The 21,757-nt window shown below is 38.4% G+C and overlaps 1 protein-coding gene and 1 long non-coding RNA gene across 4 annotated transcripts; both read right to left on the bottom strand.

Moving 5' to 3' along the window:
- Positions 1–3,049: 3,049 nt before the first annotated feature.
- Positions 3,050–5,417, bottom strand: LOC118807793. The gene is made up of 3 exons (XR_005007239.1): positions 5,261–5,417; positions 4,781–4,873; positions 3,050–3,762 (listed from the first exon to the last, which is right to left on the bottom strand). It is a non-coding gene; the product is annotated as an uncharacterized LOC118807793 (long non-coding RNA).
- A 473-nt stretch (positions 5,418–5,890) lies between these two features.
- Positions 5,891–21,187, bottom strand: si:dkey-100n23.5 (cyclic AMP receptor-like protein A). Of its 3 annotated transcripts, none has more exons than XM_036569670.1 (13): positions 21,016–21,187; positions 17,726–17,778; positions 17,579–17,633; positions 17,220–17,276; positions 16,917–16,977; positions 16,629–16,728; positions 16,052–16,141; positions 15,913–15,951; positions 11,865–11,943; positions 11,044–11,091; positions 10,873–10,955; positions 10,599–10,740; positions 5,891–6,502 (listed from the first exon to the last, which is right to left on the bottom strand). In XM_036569670.1, exons 1-13 carry the CDS (start codon positions 21,091–21,093, stop codon positions 6,344–6,346), a joined length of 1,044 nt encoding a protein of 347 aa, XP_036425563.1. In that variant the 5' UTR covers positions 21,094–21,187; the 3' UTR covers positions 5,891–6,343. The 3 variants fall into 3 exon arrangements, with proteins under 3 accessions (XP_036425563.1, XP_036425618.1, XP_036425700.1); XM_036569725.1 differs by having other exon boundaries at positions 16,629–16,716; XM_036569807.1 differs by lacking the exon at positions 17,726–17,778 and having other exon boundaries at positions 21,016–21,127.
- Positions 21,188–21,757: the final 570 nt, after the last annotated feature.

The following is a 21,757-nucleotide window of genomic DNA, read 5'->3' as shown; positions in this document are numbered from 1 at the left end:
CCTGCAGGAGCTTTTATGACATCCCATTCTAAATCCATAGGCATTAATATGAAGTATATAGGGACCCCTTTTGCAGCTATAACAGCTTCCACTCTTCTAGTACGCTTTCTACAAGATTTTGGATGTGTCTGTGGCAGTTTTTGCCCATTCATCCAGAAGAGCATTTGTGACGTCAGACCCTGATTTTGGCTCACAATTTTCATTCTAGTTCATCCCAGAGGTGTTTAATGGGGTTAAGGTCAGGGCTCTGCGTGGGCCAGTCCAGTTCTTTCACACAAAATTTACTCAACCATGCCTTAATGGACCTTGGTTTGTGCACTGGGGCACAGTCATGCTGGAACAGAAAAGGGCCTTCCCCAAACTGTTCCCAAAAGGTTGGAAGCGAACAATTGTCCAAAATGTCTTGGTATGCTGAAGCATTAAGATTTCCTTTCACTGGAACTAAGGGGCCTAAGCCCATTACATTATTCCTCCTCCACCAAACTTTACAGTTGGCATAATGCAGTCAGGCAGGTAATGTTCTCCTGGCATTCGCCCAAACCCAGACTTGTCTGTCAGACTGCCAGATAGAGAAGCATGATTAGTCATGATTAGAAAGAATGTTTCCACTGCTTCAGAGTCCAGTGGCAGTGTGCTTTACAACACTTCATCCGATGCTTGGCATGGCGCTTGGTGATGCAAGGTTTGCATGCAGCTGCTTGGATATGGAAACACATGCCATGAAGCTCCCAGCAGACTTTTTTTTTGCTGTTGTTAATGACAGAGGAGGTTTGGAAGTCAGCTATGTGCTTCAGCACTCAGCCAACTGTGTATGGTAAAGCTAGGCGTCAGCAGTCATGCACAGCTGTTGGATTTGGGCTTTAATTCAGTAACTACTTTCTATTACAACAATAAAAACAACTGTGTATTTTGGATTTTGCATGTAATAGAATAACTACTTTCTATTAGTTTTTATGTAGTTTGGATTTCAATAGTATTTCAGCCAGATTAAGTAAAACACTAAAAACAACTGTGCATGGTGCAGCTAGGTGTCAGCAATCATGCACAGCCTTTGGATTTGGGATGTAATGAAATAGCTTCTTTATATTAATTTTTATGTATTTCAGCACCCATTTTAGATGCATTCCATATAACACTGAAAACAATTGTGTATGGTGCAGCTAGGCTTCAGCAATGAGGCACAACCTGGATTTTGGATGTTATGCAATAACTACTTTGTATAATATTTTTTAATTACATAATTTATTATACATTTGAGCTGCATCATATACAACACTAAAATCAGCTGCATTACCTTCAAAGGTTGTGCATAAGTATTGACACCTAGCTGCACCTGACACCACTGATTTCAATGTTGAATGTAATGCAGCTTAAATGCTATTGAAATTCAAAATGGAAAAATTAGTATTACATACAAAATAAAAGTGTTTATATTTAAGTTATATTTATAAATGTAATATAGATTATTCTAGCATTATATTTAAAATGAAATTGAAATATAAAAAATCTGTAAAGTATTTAATCACATCCATATTTTTTAAATGAATATAACATATGTATTTTAATACATCCATTGAGCCAAGGGTTGTGCATCATCAGTCCCTCCTGTTTGCACATATTACAGCTGGTTTTAGGAAGATAGGGTATTAAATACCTGACAATTTCAGATGTACAATTCTATCTCCAAGTGGTCTACTTGAAGATGGCCCCTTGACTCCCTGAGTGTTTGGTGGATTTTTAACACTTTAAAGTTGCAATTCAACAAAATTAAATAAGACATGTGCATTGTATTCTACACTTTCATGTGATTGAAAACAACCCATTTTAAACACACATTCTAGATGGTTAAGCTTCTATTGAACCTTAAAAACTGTAAATGTCTGATGAATACTGCAGGTCCAATGTCAAGCTAACTTCATCAGTGTAGTATCACTTTTTACAGATAAGATATGCTTACTGTTGTTAGAATAAGTATTAGCAAGTGCATATGTCAGTTATCGGTTAATTAAATGTCTTTTTTCAAAATTAAAGTGGTGTGCAGTTATCCTAATAGTGCCGAAAAGATGAATATCAAAAATAAAATTAACTTTACCATGAAGAGGATCTGCAGGACTACAGCTAAGAACCGCAGTGTCTCAATGTAGAAATTTATTAGTACAATGGACTGTTTGTCCTGAAATGACATGTCATAGTCTATGTAAAAATGAATGTGTGCCCTCACCAATCCCAAGCTGCATTACAAATGAGTTTTTCTGATTTAAAGACTAGGAAAAACCCCATCTGATGATGTATTTTGAAGGTGGGGGGAATTTTTAAGACACTACATCTGCCTTGCTGTGGATTTTTTGTTTGTTGTTTGTTTTTTAATTTTTTTATTTCATTTTTTTTGTTTGTTTTTTTGCTGACAAAAGCCAGATAGCCAATATTACTTATTATCAACTGTGATAACATTCTTCAAATCATTATTATAGTGTACAGAATAGATTACTCAAGTGGCAGAAATGACTCGTCAGATGAGGAACAAGCTCTCTCAAGTAGTCCACTGGTTGATTATTCTGAACTTTAAACTGAGTGTTGTCCAACACAGTAGCCACTCACTCAAGCTTCAGCATATTCTTTAGCAATGTCCGCTGGATTACATGAGCCATGTACCTATTGAGCCAGCCATGTTGGCTGCTGTTGTGTTTCAGCTTGTTCAGGGTTCAGAGGGTTGTATAGGCACTGCAAATACACAATTATTTTTACACAAATACACAAAAATTCTGAAAGGAAGGATCTATACTACTACATTTACACACCAATTTAAATATGAAATAAAAATATATAAAAATATATTTAAAATAAAAATGTTAAAATTTAACAAACACATCATCTACCTTGAGCAATGTGAAACAACAATACAGTCTGACACATCCTAGTCTTTTTATTCATGTATGCATAGTAACTTTTTCTTGAACCACTTTGCAAATTTGGCAGGTATTTTTATAACGCAATCCAGAAAAGACTGAATGAGCAGAATCATCAGAATGTGAACAATGAATATCAAAGATTCAAGGTAATTCTGTTTATTTTATTTTTAAAAAACAAGTGTAAAAATATTCTGTCATACTCCTAGCTTTATTCTTTTTAACAGAACATTGGTGTAAATTTATAGATTTTAGATTTGGTGTAGATTTATAGGGCAATGTACGCTCCTGAACAAAAAAAGGGAGCCATAGCCATTATGGAAAAGCATTAAGCTTTTAATGGCCTTAACAACAAATCATTTTTCACTCAGCATTGATGGCTTCAAACAGTTGAAAGACTTTGCCAAGCTAGTGTTCAATATGAAACCAAATATTCTATATATGGTTTAAATCTGGACTCTGACCATTTTATTTTGCCTAGGAGTGCAGATATTACAGCTGTAGGAAAATTTCAAATCTGAACAATCCCTGAATCAGAGGTTGATGAACAGACCATCATGCTCTACAGCTGACAGACAGATGGAAAGAGAGAGAATGCCTAACATCTATCAGTCACACAGGGCAAAACTGGGTTGTCAGTCATCCCTTCATCAAGTCTGATTTCTTTCTCAGGAACCAGATGTTTTACAACTTCTTCAGCTTCTACAACTTCTAGTGAGACACCCAGTTATGCACCTGTATGACCTTTAATGTCAGGAGCTACATTTCTCCACTCCAGTCTCTGTAGACGTCTCTGCTGGGGTTGACTTAGCCTCCGCTATTAAACGCTTCTGACTCTGATGCTCCCTCTTATTTCCTGAAATACAAACAAACACAAAGAGTAAATCTTATGGTTACATATTGACTGCACAAATTTACTTTTCATGTGTAAATGTAAAAGAACGGTTTGTGGAGAAAATCTAATTTACATAATTTTTCCTTTACCCCACATGGATCAGCTATGTTTTATGTCTTAAAGGTTTCTTTAGTTTTGCACTGGAGCTATGAAGCTGATGTAGCTAAAAGTAATCAAAGTTTATGTCAGCCAATATCTTTGGCTGATACAGACTTCTAATAGCCTCACAGCTTTTCATTAAAAGGATGTTCTTTTAAAGGCCAATTTTCTACATTTTTATTGTGTCATGTGAGTGGGTTTATGTACCAAAAACATAATATTTCTTTTTTACATGCCCATTTTTCAATGTCTCTTTACCCCCTTAGAATTAACGGCTATTTTATTACTGTGCCTTTAAAATATTTAAACAGTTGGAAAGGTTTGTAAAGGTTTGGGTAAAAGTTTTTTGTTCTGCACATTTTCAAGCACAATTTCAGTTTATTTGCTCAATTTAACATATAGAAACGAATAGAAATAGAACGAATAGAAACAAGACATAAAATGTTATGGCACACTTTAGGTTTTTTTTCCCAATATGTTAAACTTAGCAAATAAATAGAAACATTATTAATTTGCAGGAAAAATGCCATATTTACCTTTGCAAATAAATGGACAGGGCTAAAGTGTAGGCTGAATAAGTGGATATATGTAAATACATTGCATTTCGTGACATCACAAAAACACTGGATTCCTAACTGGTTTTTGCAGCTTAGTTTACATATATGGACAGTATGGACAATGGTTGCATACTACATCAAACTCTCATTTACAAAACGCAAGAAAACTGGGTTTTACATAATGACCCGTAAAAGCAATGTGGTGTAGGGGCTACATGTTTTATCTTTCACACGCCATTGTCCTGTCATAATAACCGTCGTATCATCAACTAGCAAGATTATACAGTGCAGTTTATTTTACCGGAAATATCAGAAAAACTCACCTGGTACCAGGCTACATGGTGCGAGTTCAGGCTGTTCTTTTTGCTCTCCCTCTCTGATGGCAGAGGAGATCTTCCGCACCACATAGGCACCGGCTGTGGAATATACGTGACATACAACGTTAGATAACAATAAGAACGTTATATAGGCCAACAAGTACTGCTGTTACTGCACTATTACTACAACATTCAGCAGTATCATACATTATTCGCATATGATAATATTTGTCCAAATGCTTTCTGTGTGGTATTTCGTATTATGATCATTTGTTTTTTCTAAGCTATGTAAGCGTCTTTGTTTCTTCAAGTGCTTTATAAATTAAATTTCTTAGTGTCTTAATCCTCCTAGAAATGAGGTACAAGCATTTCATATTAATTCAAAAAAATCAACGGTTTAATAATTATAAGAAAACCGCGAGTTACTAGAACTTACACAAAGCCACAAAAAATGTTAAGCTAATGAGCGAAGAACAGTCTTCTTACCTTTTATCAGAAGTCATACCATTACGAACCCGTACAGGACACGCTAAAGTGGTTGTTTAGCAGCCTATATACCGAATATGCTGAAACGTCGATCTCAGAAAGAGAAATGCACTAAACTCTACTTCCGCGTCTACCTTGCGTTTTCCGTGTTGTCGACGCTTATCAAAGCGAACTGCGTTTTTTCTCAGCCAATCACTACCAGCTATGTTTTGACAGCGCAACTCAACATAGCCAATCAGTAGAGTCCAGTGTAAGGACTTACGTAATTCATATTTATATAATTAGTTTAAAATATTTGTAATAATCAGCTAAGCAATTATGCTGTTTCGTCAAAATTTAAACTATCAGCGGTGAACTTGCAATCACGCGTAAACATGATTCTTCTATAACTTGCAGAGAATGTCCACACGATGGCAGTATAAAGCAACAACTCTTTGTCTCAGACGTGTCCCTAAATATGAACCTTTATAGTTTTGATAATTTAGTTAATATATGTCTTACTGTTTTAATAGAATGAACTGACCCAGTTTGACTAATCTGATTAAACAGTTCTCTACAACCATGCTTATTAATTCTTGTCCAAATGACAGCACATTATTTAAAGCCACTGAAGACACCAACACACACAAGTAAATAAGGAACAGTATTTATGAACATTGTAAATTGAGATTATTTGCAAAGTACAAAAATATAGCATACATTTCCATAAATAACAATAATACACGCTCAAATCGCTCACCGAAATATCACCGCAGTTCAAATGCACAGCCGGAAAAAAAGTCTGTACAAAACGGAGATATGAATCTCAAACAAATGACAACAAAGCTCTCAATACAGAGGACATTCAGTTAAAACGCTCTCCCTTTTTACACTTTGTACAGTACCATGCTGCAGTCACCTATTCTTTAAAGGCAAGAAAAACGCAGTCCTCTTTATTCAAATTCTTTCCTTTTTTTTTTTGTTCCCCTCTGTATCAAGCATAATACTGAAATAATAGCATGAGCGAAGATCTGTGATTTCCTAAAAGGCAAGAAGTGTGAAAATAAAAAACACACACAAATACATCCACCACCCCATAACCATTCAGGGTCCTCTGTCTTTCAGGCTCATGTCAGTGCTGTAGAAGAGGACATTGTTATCATCATCGTCAGAATCTGACTCGAGCTTGGCTGTGTATCTCACACTCGCTGGGTGATACTCGCCAATCCGCGTGCTGTCACACAGCCGAGACCGAAGGGCCAGCTGGAAAAAAAATGGACAGGATTAGTCAGAGTGCATATCAGTGTATGGGTATGTATGCACACAGTGAGGGGAAACTAACATTCAGACACTTTTTTGTTGTTTTTGATATTTAATATGCTTCCAGTTCAAATTATGTCTTTTGACTTTGTAATTATAAATATAAACAAAAAAAGAAAAAAAAAAAACTAAAGAAAAAAAGTATGTATTCATAAGCATAAAGAGACCGTTTAAAAAAGAAATTGATAGGGAAAAATTATTCTGACACTACCAATTAATAACATTAGTACTTTGCTACAAAGCTATTGCTGACCATTTTAACTTCGAGGAGTCTATGATAAGAAGTAGTCAGCTTTTTGCAGCACTGTGGATCAATTTGGCTCATTCCTCTTGGCAAACCATCTTCAATTTCCCAAGTCTACAAGAGTTCCTCTGTTGGACTTGGAATTTCAAAATCCTTCACAAATTGTCAATGGGATAAAAATCCAGAGAATGGCTAGGCCATGCAAGCACCTTCAGCATTTTTAGAAACCAGTCTTCAGTTAATTTGGCTGTATGTTTAGGGAGAATTCAGAGTTCAGATTTATCAATGCTTGTGTGTAAATTTTAGATATGCATTTCTGTGCTTCTTCTTTAGCAGAGGAGTTTTGCGTGGCGTGTAGGAACGAAGATGACTGCGGTGCAGTTCGTTGTTTATGGTTCTCTGTAACTGTTGTTCTTGCTGCTTTCAGATCATTCTGAAATTCTTTTCCTGTGACTGCTAGCTTCTCTTACCTTCCGTATCATTAGTTTGAGAGAAATCTTGCATGGTACACCTGTACATGAACTTCCATTAACTTTCTAATTGCATATTATTGAACCAATCACACTGAGAGGAATGTTAAAGATCTTTGCTAAGGCTCTGTAGCCTTTTCATATGGGTGTTGTTTAACAAGTGTCACTACTACGTTAACCCTAAGTTGTTTTTACCCTTTTAGCTTAAGAGGGCTAACTAACTGTAAGCTTTGTTTTGAGTTTTATTCACCAGAGCTCCTGTGCTGACTGGCCTAATGCATAGATAGTTTATTTCTTGGCCCATTTTAAATCTGCTGAGACATTTGTTAACCACGCCTCGGCTGGGCAGCAGAAACGCTGCTCCTCCACAGGCCACTGCTACAGGACCATCCCGCCAAGCACCCTCCACGGACAGCCTGAATGCAGCCCCCTGCCTCTAAACAACGCCATGCAGCCACTCCACCAGAGCCTGCCACCCTCCACCAACCCCTTTGATAGTAGGCAACTCTGTTATCAGAAACATTAAACACTACACAACCACTGTTCACTCAGTTTCTGGTGCAAAAGTCTCAGATATTACATTGCAGCTTCCTAATCTTTTAAAGCAATACATGTAAAAAATGTAAAAAATGTCATACATGTTGGATGCAGTAACATCGAAGTACAAAGCACAGAACTGTTAAAAAGAGACTTCACATTCTTATTATCTTCTATAAAAGACTGTGAGAAAACTGTTTTTATCTCTGGCCCAATCCAGCCCAATGGGTAGAGGCACAGGACATTTTAGTTGTATTTTAAATCTGTTGTATTTTGCTGGTTTCAAAAAAAAAAAAACTGACTCTGCACTGGCTTGACTTTTAGTCATGATTTTAACCTCTTCTGGAACTAGCCATTGTTCTTTAGGGCACAAATTTAAGTCTGTTTTCAACTCTAGATGACTACGCAATACCAATGATATTTGCTTAAATTTCCCCTGTTGTTAATGGTAGTAGACCTACAATCAGCTTTTTAGATAAGCGCAAAAGTAAAAGAAACGTCAAGGAAGCAGACAAATTCAATGGTTTTATAAATACAAGCAACGTAACTTGCACTGTGCTTTCGCTTTAATGTATGTATGTGGCAATCTTACCCTCAATCTCGTCTAAACCTAAAGGACTCCACCCAGTCTGCCCTGACTGATTTAATTTTGTCCAACAGAATGGACAAAATTACAGGCATTTTTAATTTTGGTTCCAGTGACCATTGCCCAATGAGATGCATTAGATAGTTGCATGAAGAAAACAGGCTCTCGAATGGTGGCCAGAAGAAATTTAAAACATTTTAATGAGTAAGCTTTTCTTTCTGACCAAGCAATGAGTTTAATGTTCATTTTACTGCGACCAGTCTATATTTCAAAACACTGACATAAAGCTGCTTTCAAATCAGTCTGACATCACTTCTACTGCTACCCAGAGGCACATTCTATTGACACTCCAGACTTTCTCTCTATACATAGTAGCACTGCTATTAACCTGCGAACACCTTCAGGTGAGAATGGTCTGGACCCCTATTTCCTACATCGTGCAATCCTAGTTATTTAGAAAATATTGCATGCATTTCTACTGTTTCTATTTTATCTTGTAGAATTATCTGAAAAACAGCTCATATTTTTTCTACTGCATCAAGGAGGTGAAGCAGCAGGTCTAAATAACTACAGGCCAATCTCAAAACTGTCGCTTCGCTAAAATTTTAGTATCTTGGTGAATAGCCTCAAATAGTTTCTTTATTAAAACCCTGTCCATTTTAGAGACTTCAGAGAAAGCTACAGAACCATCTCTGTGCTCACACTGGTTTTAAATGATTTTACATGGCCTGAATCAGATTTAGTTCCCGTTAAGAAGTCCCACAAGTCTCGATCCTGGGTGCAGTTTTATATATATATATATATATATATATAAATATATATAAATATATCTCAAAGATATTGCTGTCTCCATCTCAGACTCTTATACACAGATGACAAGATTTTATACTCTTCAGCTGAATCTCCTCGTGCAGCAAAAGAAAAACTGTAGTGCTCATTTAACGGTCCTCAGTAGCAGCATGACCGGAAACACACAGGCTTATTTTTATTTATAAACCTCTCTCCGGCCATATGCTAGTTTGTATCTCATCTATGATCTATATAAATAACAGTTATTATTGGACTGCTCTAGTGACTGGATCACCTGTCAGGTACCTAGAGTTTTTAATGAACTCGAAAAATTAGCTTTTAGCTACAGTGCACCAGTGAGCTGGAATTCGCTACAGGAGTCACTAAAACATGGCTCACTGGTGTCACTTTATCATTTTAAGCTTTTAATCTCTAGCCACCTTGAAACAGCCTGTAACTGCTTTAGTTGAGTGTATTTTTTCCTTTCTATCTTTATTTATTTTTTTCAATAATTTTTTAAGGCTGATTAAAATCTTACATTTCTTTATTGGATCTTAATTCTATAACCTTATTTTATTTCTTTTCACAATGTGTTTAATCGCTTGTTTCAAATTTTAGTCTGCCTTATTTAAACTTTTAGGTTGACATTTAAAAATTGGTTTTAACTACTATATATTGGTTTTATTTGTTTAATTGTTCCCCTTATTAATTAAATCTGAACTGTTCTCCTCTTTTTTTAGTCTTGTTTGATATTGCCTTTAATTTTACTGTTAATTTTGTTCATGTAGTTCTGTTTATTTTAGTTTAAATCCCATTTTATTTTTTTATGTTCAGTCCCTTTGCATTGTAAAGCTCAGCTGCATTGAAAATGAGGGCCACCCTCAATGTATTTCCAAGTGAAAATGAAGGTTGACTGGGGGCAATATGACTTCACTTTTTTGGTTGTACCATGAAAAAGGAAGCCACCTGTCATACAGATGCCATGAAGATGCACAGCTTTAAATGAGGGCAACATTCAGAAGACGAAATCGCAAGGCACAACGGTTTAATTATTTAGTTCAACAAATAAAGGTTAATATATTCATCATTCATTATGGAAAGAGTCATTTGTTGCAGCTCTATCATATACCTCCCATCTTATGAAAAGAAGGGTATTAAAGTAGTGTGGTTCATTAAAAAAAATAAATAAATAAATAAATAAGAAAAAAAAATCAAATACTGACAATCGTGCCTTATGACTGGCCAAGATATGTTGGGGTCTGAAGTTTGCTTCTTTAATTTTGCACTAGAGGCCAATATAATTGGAAAATCAACTGTTAGGAGTAAAGAGAAAACTGTACGATTTAATATTTTATTTAATCCCCCAGGTTTTGTTAGTGTGAGTGTGTGTGTGTGTGTCTGAGAGAACATTACTTTGATTCCCGTGTTGCTGAGCTGACTCCAGGTGTCCTTGCCAAAGACTAATGCGTTGGCCAGGCCATGAAGAGGTGCACTGAGCACATGCAGCAGCGTGAGAGAGAACACTGGCTTCTTAGGATACACAGCATTATGAAGCCTATGGACACACGACATATTACACATATGCAGTCCCATTTACTCACTGGGATTACAATGAGTGAGTGAGTGAGTGAGTGAGCGAGCATGTGTGTGTGCATGTGCATGTGCATGTGCGTGTGTGTGTGCATACCGATTTAAAAGAGGAAATATAGAGACCAGCAGATATACAGAAGGATACCACTTCAGAGGACGGATCTCCTCAGCTAGAGATATCTACAGAAAAGAAAGAAAGCATGAGAATGACTCTTTGATTATTGATCTCATGACTGATCATAGAGTATTTTTAGGTAAAAACACACACCTTCCTCCTCTCCCTCTCTGGGTTAAAGGTGCCTAGCCAGGACTGCATCTTTGGGTAAAAGATCAGACAATACCAATGCAAACAGTTTATTAATAAATGTCAGACAAAAAAATATTTAATATACAACAGTGTCATATCTGTTGTTAATAGAACTGCACAATATTCCTTGCTGCAATAATATTTTTTATTATTCATTACAGTAAATTGGTCTTTTCTCAAATATGAGAGAATTCTGACCATTCTCAGATAAGCGTTCTATGGGTATTTTGAGTTTACTTCATGATTCAACAGAAAAATAATAAGGATTAAAACTATGCTGGATAATTTTTTTATCATGTCGCCCCAAGGGTACACCCACATACTGCAACTGTAATATGTAACAAAATATGATTGCAATATGGTGTCCATATAATACAGCCCTAGCTGATAATCATGTTCAGGCATCAGTTTTCCAACAAGTTAACGTTTCACGTCAGCATGCATGTAGACGTGCATATGTTGTGTTTCATGAGAAAATCATGGTTGGGCAAAAATGTTCTGGAATCTGGAACTCTGCCCTCTGGTTCATCAACTTTACCCTCAAGCATTAACATGACAACAGCAGACAAAAACAAGAGGAATGTATCTTACTATCGCAGTTAGCCAGACCTGGCAGCCATCCAATAATGCTACGCAAAAGCAATATTTCACAGTGTTCCAGGAACTTCAAATTAATTAAAGAGGCAACTGAGATCAATTTATTATCTCTATCACCTCAAGTGTAGTTTAATTTGTTGTCTGTATTTTTTTTACTTCACATTCACTCTGATGAATGCACTCACCCTATCATTGGCTACACAGATAATGCGTGCATAACAGCAGATCATGAGAAAGATGAGGGTGAAGAGCGGTATGTACCATCTGCAAACATAAAGATTGTAAATAACCATAAATAAGCAAAAACAAATAGAAAACTACAGAATATAAATTATACATCACCCGCTAAACACTGGTTAAACACTAGATAACTCATGCTCACACACACCCACACATGTTCATGCCCAGGCTCACGCACACACTAAAGAACACTCACACCTACTGACCCCTATTGACAGTCATATTTTAACAGTGGCTCAAAAAGACACACGTAAATGTTAGTCAGCTAGACCCGTCCCCTGAAAATTGTCACTGATATGTACTGACAAATGCTCTAGCTATGTGACTCTGAATGATGACCTTTCACTCAGAAAGAAAAGAACAGAATGACAGCTCAATAGGAGCAGAGTGAATACCAGAGATTCCGGTTCAGGTAGAACTATGTGTCTTTCTCCTCTTAACTAGAATGGATGATGTAACCCACTGAGTGTAAGCTGTCTATCATAACATATATTATCTTCACATTTATTCACAAACACAAATAATGTACAACCGATCAGACACATAAAATGCAAAACTCTCAGGATTAACATAGAATAATAAAATCCATGTAAACATTAGGCACTATGGCAACAGCCTGGGGAAGGGCCAACACACACTGACTGGGAAACCAATGAGAGCTCAGACACACACAACACCAGTGTGCATGAACCAAAGTGCTTTATGTGCACATAAATGACTTGTAACACAAACATTTTTTCGAAATCTTACTCATTTAAAGCTGAGTGTCCCTTTGGCTCTCTTTGTGTGTGGCTAGTGAGAGCTAGTTTTTATGCTGCTGGTGCTCATCCCCACACAAGCTCCAGCTGCCACCCTAGCATGTGTTGACTCCAAAGACGGCGAGTCCCCTCCCCTTACTGACCAAGCACGGGTTCGAAAGCGAGGCATGACTCGATGCCTGAGCCAACTCCAAGGAGGCAGGGTAAGAGAGGCGGTGTCGCCATGAGGAATGGAAGCAGGGGCCACTTCCCATTGACATGTTGAATTCAGAGTTGGCTTTCTGATGTTCTGAACATCAGGTGGCACCAATGAAGGAGCAATTTCCTGACACCTTCCAGAACACTAGGTGAGCCCAAGTCGCAATTCATTGACGTCATCCGGGACACCAGGTGACGCTATTGCCACAGGCGGCTGCTCAATGATGCCCTCCAGGGCAGCATGCAGCACTGTAGAGTCCAGCAGGAATTCCTTGATGCCCTCCTGCAGAGAGAGGTCACAGTTCCACGCTGTTGGTGGCTCAGAGGGGCTCTCCAGAGCACCAGGCCATGCTGTTGCAAGTGATGGCAGCTCAGAGGTGCTGTCCAGAGCACCCATTGTGTCAACGGCCCAAAGGCGATGATTCAGAGGTGCTCTCAGCAGCAATGTCAACACTGGCAGCCACTCAGGGAGAGGAAGAAACCAGATCTGGGTGGACAGGGTAGGGGGTCATCTCTGTGCCATGGGCCTCGTCCACCAGCGGGCAGCATTAGCTAAGGTTGGGAGGCACTTTCTTTTCTTAAGCAAAAAAGACAAAACTAAACTTATGCTAACATCACTTACATGGAGCTTTGGTGTGCCTCCAGGCCTTGATCGGGTACTACTCAGAGAACGTGCCCACCAGGGGGTGGCACCCACATTCTCCCCCACTGTGGCATCAGCCTGGACTGTCAGTTTTTTTCTGCTCCTCCCCAAACAAGCTGTAGCTGTCCACGATCAGGGGAAAAGTAACCAACACGGTGGAGGGAAACACAGTTGCTTCCAGACAAGTGTACAGCTTGACACAAATAAGCAATTAACATCCTACCATGCTCTGCAGCATGTAAAAAAATTGCTGAGAAGGCCAAGCTGACCCTATGGATCAAGACAGCAAAACGAAAACTGATTTTGAAATATGGCCGGAGCCTCGGTTACAAAGAATGCTGTCTAGTGTTTCAATAGGAACTGACTAAAGTAATACCTGCACTTACACTACATTGCCAAAAGTATTCGCTTGTCTGCCTTCACACGCATATGAACTTGAGTGACATCCCATTCTTAATCCATGGGGTTTAATATGATGTCGGCCCACCCTTTGCAGCTATAACAGCTTCAACTCTTCTGGGAAGGCTTTCCACAAGGTTTAGGAGTGTGTTTATGGGAATTTTTGACCATTCTTCCAGAAGCACATTTGTGAGGTCAGACACTGATGTTGGACGAGAAGGCCTGGCTCACAATCCCCGCTCTAATTCATCCCAAAGGTTCTATCGGGTTGAGGTCAGGCCAGTCAAGTTCTTCCACACCAAACTCGCTCATCCATGTCTTTATGGACCTTGCTTTGTGCACTGGTGCGCAGTCATGTTGGAACAGGAAGGGGCCATCCCCACACCGTTCCCACAAAGTTGGGAGCGTGAAATTGTCCAAAATCTCTTGGTATGCTGAAGCATTAAGAGTTCCTTTCACTGGAACTAAGGGGCTGAGCCCAACTCCTGAAAAACAACCCCACACCATAATCCCCCCTCCACCAAACTTTATACTTGCCACAATGCAGTCAGACAAGTACTGTTCTCCTGGCAACCACCAAACCCAGACTCGTCACTCCAGAGAACACGTCTCCACTGCTCTAGAGTCCAGTGGCGGCGTGCTTTACACCACTGCATTCGACGCTTTGCATTGCGCTTGGTGTTGTAAGGCTTGGATGCAGCTGCTCGGCCATGGAAACCCATTCCCTGAAGCTCTCTACGCACTGTTCTTGAGCTAATCTGAAGGCCACATGAAGTTTGGAGGTCTGTAACAATTGACTCTGCAGAAAGTTGGCAACCTCTGCGCACTATGTGCCTCAGCATCTGCTGACCCCGCTCTGTCATTTTACGTGGCCTACAACTTTGTGGCTGAGTTGCTGTCGTTCCCAATCGCTTCCACTTTGTTATAATACCACTGACAGTTGATTATGGAATATTTAGTAGCGAGGAAATTTCACGACTGGACCTGTTGCACAGGCGGCATCCTATCACGGTACCACGCTGGAATTCACTGGGCTCCTGAGAGCGACCCATTCTTTCACAAATGTTTGCAGAAGCAGTCTGCATACCTAGGTGCTTGGTTTTATACACCTGTGGCCATGGAAGTGACCGGAACACCTGAATTCAATGATTTGGATGGGTGAGTGAATACTTTTGCCAATATAGTGTAGATCTATGGAAAAGTCATCAGAAAATATGGTTAGAAATTGTGGTTGAAACCGCATATTCAATGACCAACACGCTTGTGCATTAGTGCTCATTTTATAGAAAAAAAAAACAACAAAAAAAAAAACAGAGGAGCAACTGTTCCTTAGCTGATTGAGAATGTCAGTTAGGAAAACGATCAGACTGTCAGCAAGAACAGCTACATAGAGAAGGAGATTACAGTAGAATTGCATCACATAAACCTCTCACAAAGATGAAGGCATATATATAGGTGCTGGTCTACGGAGATGTGGAAAAAAGTGATAGGGGCACTTTACTGGCATGGTTTGGGTCAACTTGTCCCCTTAGAGAAAAGGACAAATGCAAATTAATACAAAGCTATTCTGATCAACTCTATCCTATGATTAAACATTCTGATGGTAGTGGTCTCTTCCAGGATGACCATCCACAGGGCACAAGGGATTAGTGAATGGTTTGATGAGCATGAATCATAAATCCTATGCAATGGCCTTTGCAGTCATCAGGTCTCATCTCAGTTCAACACCTACGGGAGATTTTAGACCAACATGATAGACCGTGCTCTCCACCACCATCATCAAAACACGAACTGAGGGAATATATTTATTTTTACAAGAATAGTGTTCAATTCCTCCAGTACAGTTCCAGAGATTAGTAAAATCTATACCATGGCACACTAAAGCTGTTCTGGTGTCTCTTGGTGGCCCAACACCTTGAAAAAAACCTTTCTGTTGTTTTTGCCTTTACCTGTCCCTCATCTGTGTGCACATGTGTATAAAGAGATGCTACATACATGCCAAACCTCCAAGCCACATGGTCATCTGTGATCCAGCTAAAAGGGGAGAGAAAGATGAAAGGTCAGAGACAGAGAGGTTAAAATAAGTGAGTGGGGTGATGCTGACATCTGTGTTTAGAGGTCATTAGTAACTCACCACCAGACTCCAGCTGAACCATAGTGTCCTCTCATCAGTGGGAGACAAGACATAAGGAGAGGAACCCCCCATGCCACTAAATGATATGGTCTGAAACACAAGGTTAATTCAGTTTGTTTAAAATATGAACATTTTGGAAGAACTTTGTTTTCTACTGAAGATTTAATTTGTTGCTTTGTTAATTGAATAAGCTACTTAAGTTAACCATTCATTGATATGAAGAGTTTGCATAAGTCTTGCACAGTTTGACAGTTTTCTTTTCCAAACTACGCATGTTGAAAAACTTTTGTCTAGAAGTTTAGCTATTGAGTTTTGTCACTTGCACTGCGTTTACCTAGCAATAGGTCAAGCAGTAGGCACTGAAAAAAAAAAGTTTGTAAATTTCACAGCATCACAAGGGTCTGTTTTTCTTGCAGCATCATTTTTACAATTGCCAGCCCCTACATGTTTGATGGCTTGTGGTTAGTCATTTTGCATTTGAGTACACGACCCTCACCTATGTTCACACAAATTCAAACTTTTGACAGGCAGTGTAGGTATGCTTAAACAAATGGAACTGTGTGTGTGTGTTTCTCACATCTCATAATGTTCAGTCCTGATCTCCCTGACCAGGTTCAGGTAGAGATTCAAAGTGATAAGACACACCCAAGCCAGAGCACTCCAGTCTGCAACACACACTGCAACAGTATCACCCACACATATCATAGCAGTATGTTCACAGTGGACACACTCTGAATACAACTATGCAGAAAGACCGCACACTGGAACACGTATGAAAATACAAAACACTTCCTGTCACCTGATAAGATTTAAACATGTCAAGATCATCTCTGCCCAAACACACTAACGGCACAGCCAAACTCACCAAAATATGTTAACCACCAGGCTTGGAGGTTACACAGAGATCCCTCAGCATAAGACTCTCCCTGAGAGAAAAAAAAGAAGTTGAGAAAAATTCTTACCACTTCTTTAGTGCGACAATTAGCAGTTAGGATCTCCCCTGAGTTTTAAAGTACAGTTACAAAGGAAAACCGTACTACATTAGAGGGGAGATTTCTAACACCTCTTTTACATGTATGCATAAATTAACACAATCAATTTCTCCTTTTGTAGTAATTTCCTCTTGCTCATAATAGGTTTCTCTTATAAATGAATCACAATGACTCACCATGACATATGCAACGCTGTCAAAGAATGCTGCCACTGTGAGACTGACTATCATTTTCTAGAAACAGGACAAACAAAAACAGTGACCACAGAAGTAATGACATATCTAAGAACATTTAGACAGTTATATTTCATTTTCAGGGAAGCAATGTTTAACTTATTCACCTTATTGACAATACACCGTGTACAAGGCTAGTATAATTACTATTTATCATTTACATTATCCTATGATCATTACAAGACATCTACAACCCTGAATGACTCAGTAAAGTAAGTAAAGACTGAAACTGTCATTAAAATGTTAATTTTAATTTTAAAAACACACACACACACACACACACACACACACACACACCATACCTGAGCCAAAGAGTTATATCGGCGCAGCAACCATATCACAAACAACATAAAAAGGCTGCCAAGAGAAGAGAGAAAGCATTAACAGCTACAGCATTTGAGAAGTGAAATCTACTGAAGGTAGATACTGGGGTGGGGGGGGAACCTTACCATGCTACTAGAGAAAAGGCTCCAGTGGCTCTTTTCACTGTGAGAATTACATCCTAAAGAACAATACACATTTTTATAAGTAAACAAATTGGTATAACTGGACATAAAATGAAAAAACATAATAATCTTACTTGTACATGGTATAATCATTACTACTTGTGCCTGTTTTCCAAATGGACACTAGGATCATTGTTGATATTAAACTGCACCAGCAAATCTCAACTAAAAACCACATGTAGACTAGACTTAGGCTTAACTACAACCACATAAGTAGCCTTGAAATCAGCTGATTGCCAGAGATAGTTTATTTTAAAAGAAGAAAAAGATTATTTCAGATTTGGAAAAAGTAATTCTGTTTGTGATGCAACAAGATACATCTCTCTGTATGTGTATTCATTGTGAGCCCAAACTCAACATTTCTGTATACTAGATCATGAACTGTCTAGTGACTCCTCATGTGTGTACCTCTTAAACATGCTACGAGTAATTACCTCTCCCATACCCACCTCTTACACTGTACTAATAAACACACGAGGTGGATATGGGAGAGGTTTACTGTTTATCTTCTTTTAGATCAAATAGAGTGAAACAAAAATGTTGAACAGCAGGCTCGCTGACTGCTTTTGCGTAGTGGAGCTTCTGGCAGCTGTGAAAATCTGACTGATAGTTGGTTAGCTACAGCACTGCTACGTGTATGATAAGTATATTATGTGTACAATAAATTTGTCAAATGTTTATACAAAATTTACAATAATTTATAGTCTTTTCCACAGTGAATAGCGAGGAAATAGCCTAAGCATTTACTTACAGTTGTGTGGCCCTAGTCACCTTTTAAAGTCTTTCAAAATTTTGAGATCGGATAGGTGCTTTTAGCTATATCGTATTGGCCTATATATGGCACAGACTCTATCTGGCCTCTTGTGTTAAGACTTATTTTTGCGTGAAGAATGAAAAGAGGGTTTGGAGAAAGTTTGAGGCTCCTTCATGAGCTGAAATGCAATTTTTGAGTCTCTACACTTTTATTTTCAGTATTTGGCAGTGCCAGTTAACACTGAAGGATAAAACATCTAAGCAGGTTTTAAAGGGGCTGGCCACTTAATATGTTTATTTGCTTTTAACTACAATGTGCTGCATGAGTCTCAAATAAGGAAAAATGTTGGACAATTTAACTGAGAGATCCTCTGTACTTTTGTATTTCCTCATTTGGACTGGAGTTGGGCAGGAATATCTACCTTCTGGTGTTGCTAGATGTTAACATTGTTTGAATGATTTGCCGCTTAGGATAGTCACCTAACCATAGTCCTATAATTTAGCAAATGCTAACATTTGCATAATGTTTTCATCAAATTCCTACTTGCATTAGCCACTAACACTGGCCATACCATGTCTATACTCCTGGCAGACCATAACTTTATCTTGGCAATCCAATATCTCACATAGGTTCAAAGGGTGCATCTTATTACTCTAAATCGTGCTTTCCCAACTTGTTCCTGTGTCCTCCAGCCCATGACCTGAAAATCTACTGAACACTGTCACTTTGAGGACATACCAATAAGGAAGGAAAAGTGCAGATTACACAGTCACAGTGTAATTTTATCATGTACATACAGTAGCTATGAAAACAATACAACTGCAGTCTTATACCTGTTAAGCTTGAAATACATTTAAATACTAACATAAAGTCAAATATAACTAAATGGGAGAGGCACAGCAGGTTATGTTGTAAAACCTGTAGTATGTATCACCTGCAATTCATTGTTAACTAACATTGTGAACACAAATAGCAGGGGGCCATCATACGACTGCCCTTCTCTATAGACCTGTCATTATATCATGTGGACATAATTTTAAAGTTCACCTTAAACAATTTAGACAAGCTCTTAGGTGGTTTTGCCTTAGGTGGAAATGCCAAAAAAACTGCTTCCATCACAATCTGCTTTAAACAAAAATGTTCCAAAGATGAAACGGTTTGCTCTTGGTTTGTACTTTTTTCCACTAATTAATCAGAAATACGTCATATAGTCAAAATGTGAATATTGCTACATTAATGTTACATGCACTCCTGTGCACCACAAGACTGGAAACAGTACCAAAATAACACATGCAAGACAGCAAGCTTTGTCAAGTGTGGAATTCACAATAGTATGACAATAGCCTTATGGGGGAGTCCCACATTATTATTTCAAAAAAATTCTGCATAATTTAGTCACTGAGGTGTAAACAAAATTTGCATTTTGTCATCATTGTCACTGCCAAACAGGTTGTATTTTCTTCCAGGATACGAAGCTTTTTTGCTGGAAACCAGGACTTATAGGTGGAACTAGAAATAGTGCAGACTATAGCCTGGTCAAATCAATGACCAGTGTGCCCCTGGGGTGTGAAGAAAAAGGAGGCTTCCTGAGTGGGGATACACCGCTGTATCTTACACACAGCCTTTATCCTGTAGCATGACATAGGCCTATAGTACAATTATTTTACCTCAACTCTATGTAGTCATTGGTTAACTACAGAAGGACAATCAAAGTCAATTAAACTGTTATGATACGTTTGCATGTGAGTAAAACCTACCCATGGGGAAAAGTTAAAGGGGTATTTCTACCTAAAACTTCAGCTTAATATGTTATTTGTTGTGGGACGCACTGGCATGCTTAACGTTCATACAACGAATGTTACGTGGTTGCATGGGTCCCTGAGAACCAGAAGGTGGTTTAAGTGACTGGATCACAAAGCGTCTCTAGACACACTGAACCCCGTTCACGCCTGTATTTAGCGTTAGCAATGTTCATTTATGATCAGATCACCCAAGACTTATGTTAATGTCAGGTGTGAATGAGGCGGTCATCAATGCATTTGAGTTTTCATGGCTTTTAAGCCTATTTGAGCCTAACTAAGAATATAATTTAGCATTTGTTAACGACCATAAAGTGCCATCTTTTGTATAACTGAGATAATTTAATAACGTTACTTGCAATTGAGTTAACAACTTCTTAAATTGTCACATTGAAGGCGATACGTTTAAAAACGAGCCATTTAAAATGGTGTAGGCTCTCGGTGTTTTGAATAAGCACTTTAGTCAGACTGCTAAGGTGTTTCACAATGTGTCGCCTGAGGTAACAAAGACACTCCAGAAACCACCACGGTTAATTTAGCTTATCTAGCTAGCTAGCTTAACATGTCTGTCTAGCTAGCTAGCTAGACAGACATGTTAAGCTAGCTAGCTAGATAAGCTAAATTAGCTATTATGGAGCTTTAGGTCAGTTCACTCATCTCAACAAAGTTAAATTACTTACACATCGATAGTCATCTGGATCTGCGTGGAAAAATGTACACCAGGAGCTGCTGTTCTTATTTGTTTGATCATTTTCCATAATTATTTACTCTCCTAACTCACAGATGTGGCTGATGTTTTGCTGTCCATTAGCCCACACATCATGTGAGACCAGCTCACAGTCATTCGGCCACATTGACAACTACCGTGTGCGGGGAGGGCCAAAAAAATACGAAACGCTTAACTATAATTTTAAAGGGTTCATAGAATGGAAACCCAAACTTTTCTCGCTTTTTACTTTGATAGAATTTGTAAACGTTGTTACTTGCCAATCACTCTTCAGTTTTTTTTAAGTCCATATATTGGAACTAAGCTTCAAAAATAGTTTGAAGTCACTGTTTACTGAAGGTTTCTTCAGTATATTTTGAACGATGAGTGCATAACGTTAATATGCGTACATTTTCATTATCTGTGCCTTGGTCAGACGGTCTTTTGGGCTGGTAAGCAACAGATATTTAATAAATAAGTGCCAGGAGAGCAGTATGGTTTTTAACTTGCATTTGCATAATTGTCGAACTTCTACAGTTTTAGTCTCAGTGTACCAATCGTTTTCATTTTCCTTAGCTTTTCAGCTTTTCCTTCTTTTCAGCTCAGCTTCTTATGTCTCCACCTTCTCTGTAGTTCTAGAATACCAAATTTTCAAATGAACGTACACATGTCTAACGTAAAGAGTGGACAGTAAGTCACCTAAATCTATCATTTTG

The sequence above is a fragment of the Colossoma macropomum genome, unplaced genomic scaffold (assembly GCF_904425465.1).
Source record: "Colossoma macropomum unplaced genomic scaffold, Colossoma_macropomum, whole genome shotgun sequence".
Classification (NCBI taxonomy): Eukaryota; Metazoa; Chordata; class Actinopteri; order Characiformes; family Serrasalmidae; genus Colossoma; species Colossoma macropomum.
This window is presented reverse-complemented; position numbering and strand designations above follow the sequence as displayed.

What these genes read in the sequence shown, in the direction of transcription:
- si:dkey-100n23.5 (XM_036569670.1), bottom strand. Translation starts at nt 21,093, where the DNA reads ATGGAAAATGATCAAACAAATAAGAACAGCAGCTCCTGGTGTACATTT. An exon ending in TCTGTGTAGCCAATGATAGG is followed by an intron (nt 11,092 to 11,864) that starts GTGAGTGCATTC and finishes TTTTACCCAAAG; the next exon opens with ATGCAGTCCTGGCTAGGCAC. An exon ending in CAGAGAGGGAGAGGAGGAAG is followed by an intron (nt 10,956 to 11,043) that starts GTGTGTGTTTTT and finishes TCTTTTCTGTAG; the next exon opens with ATATCTCTAGCTGAGGAGAT.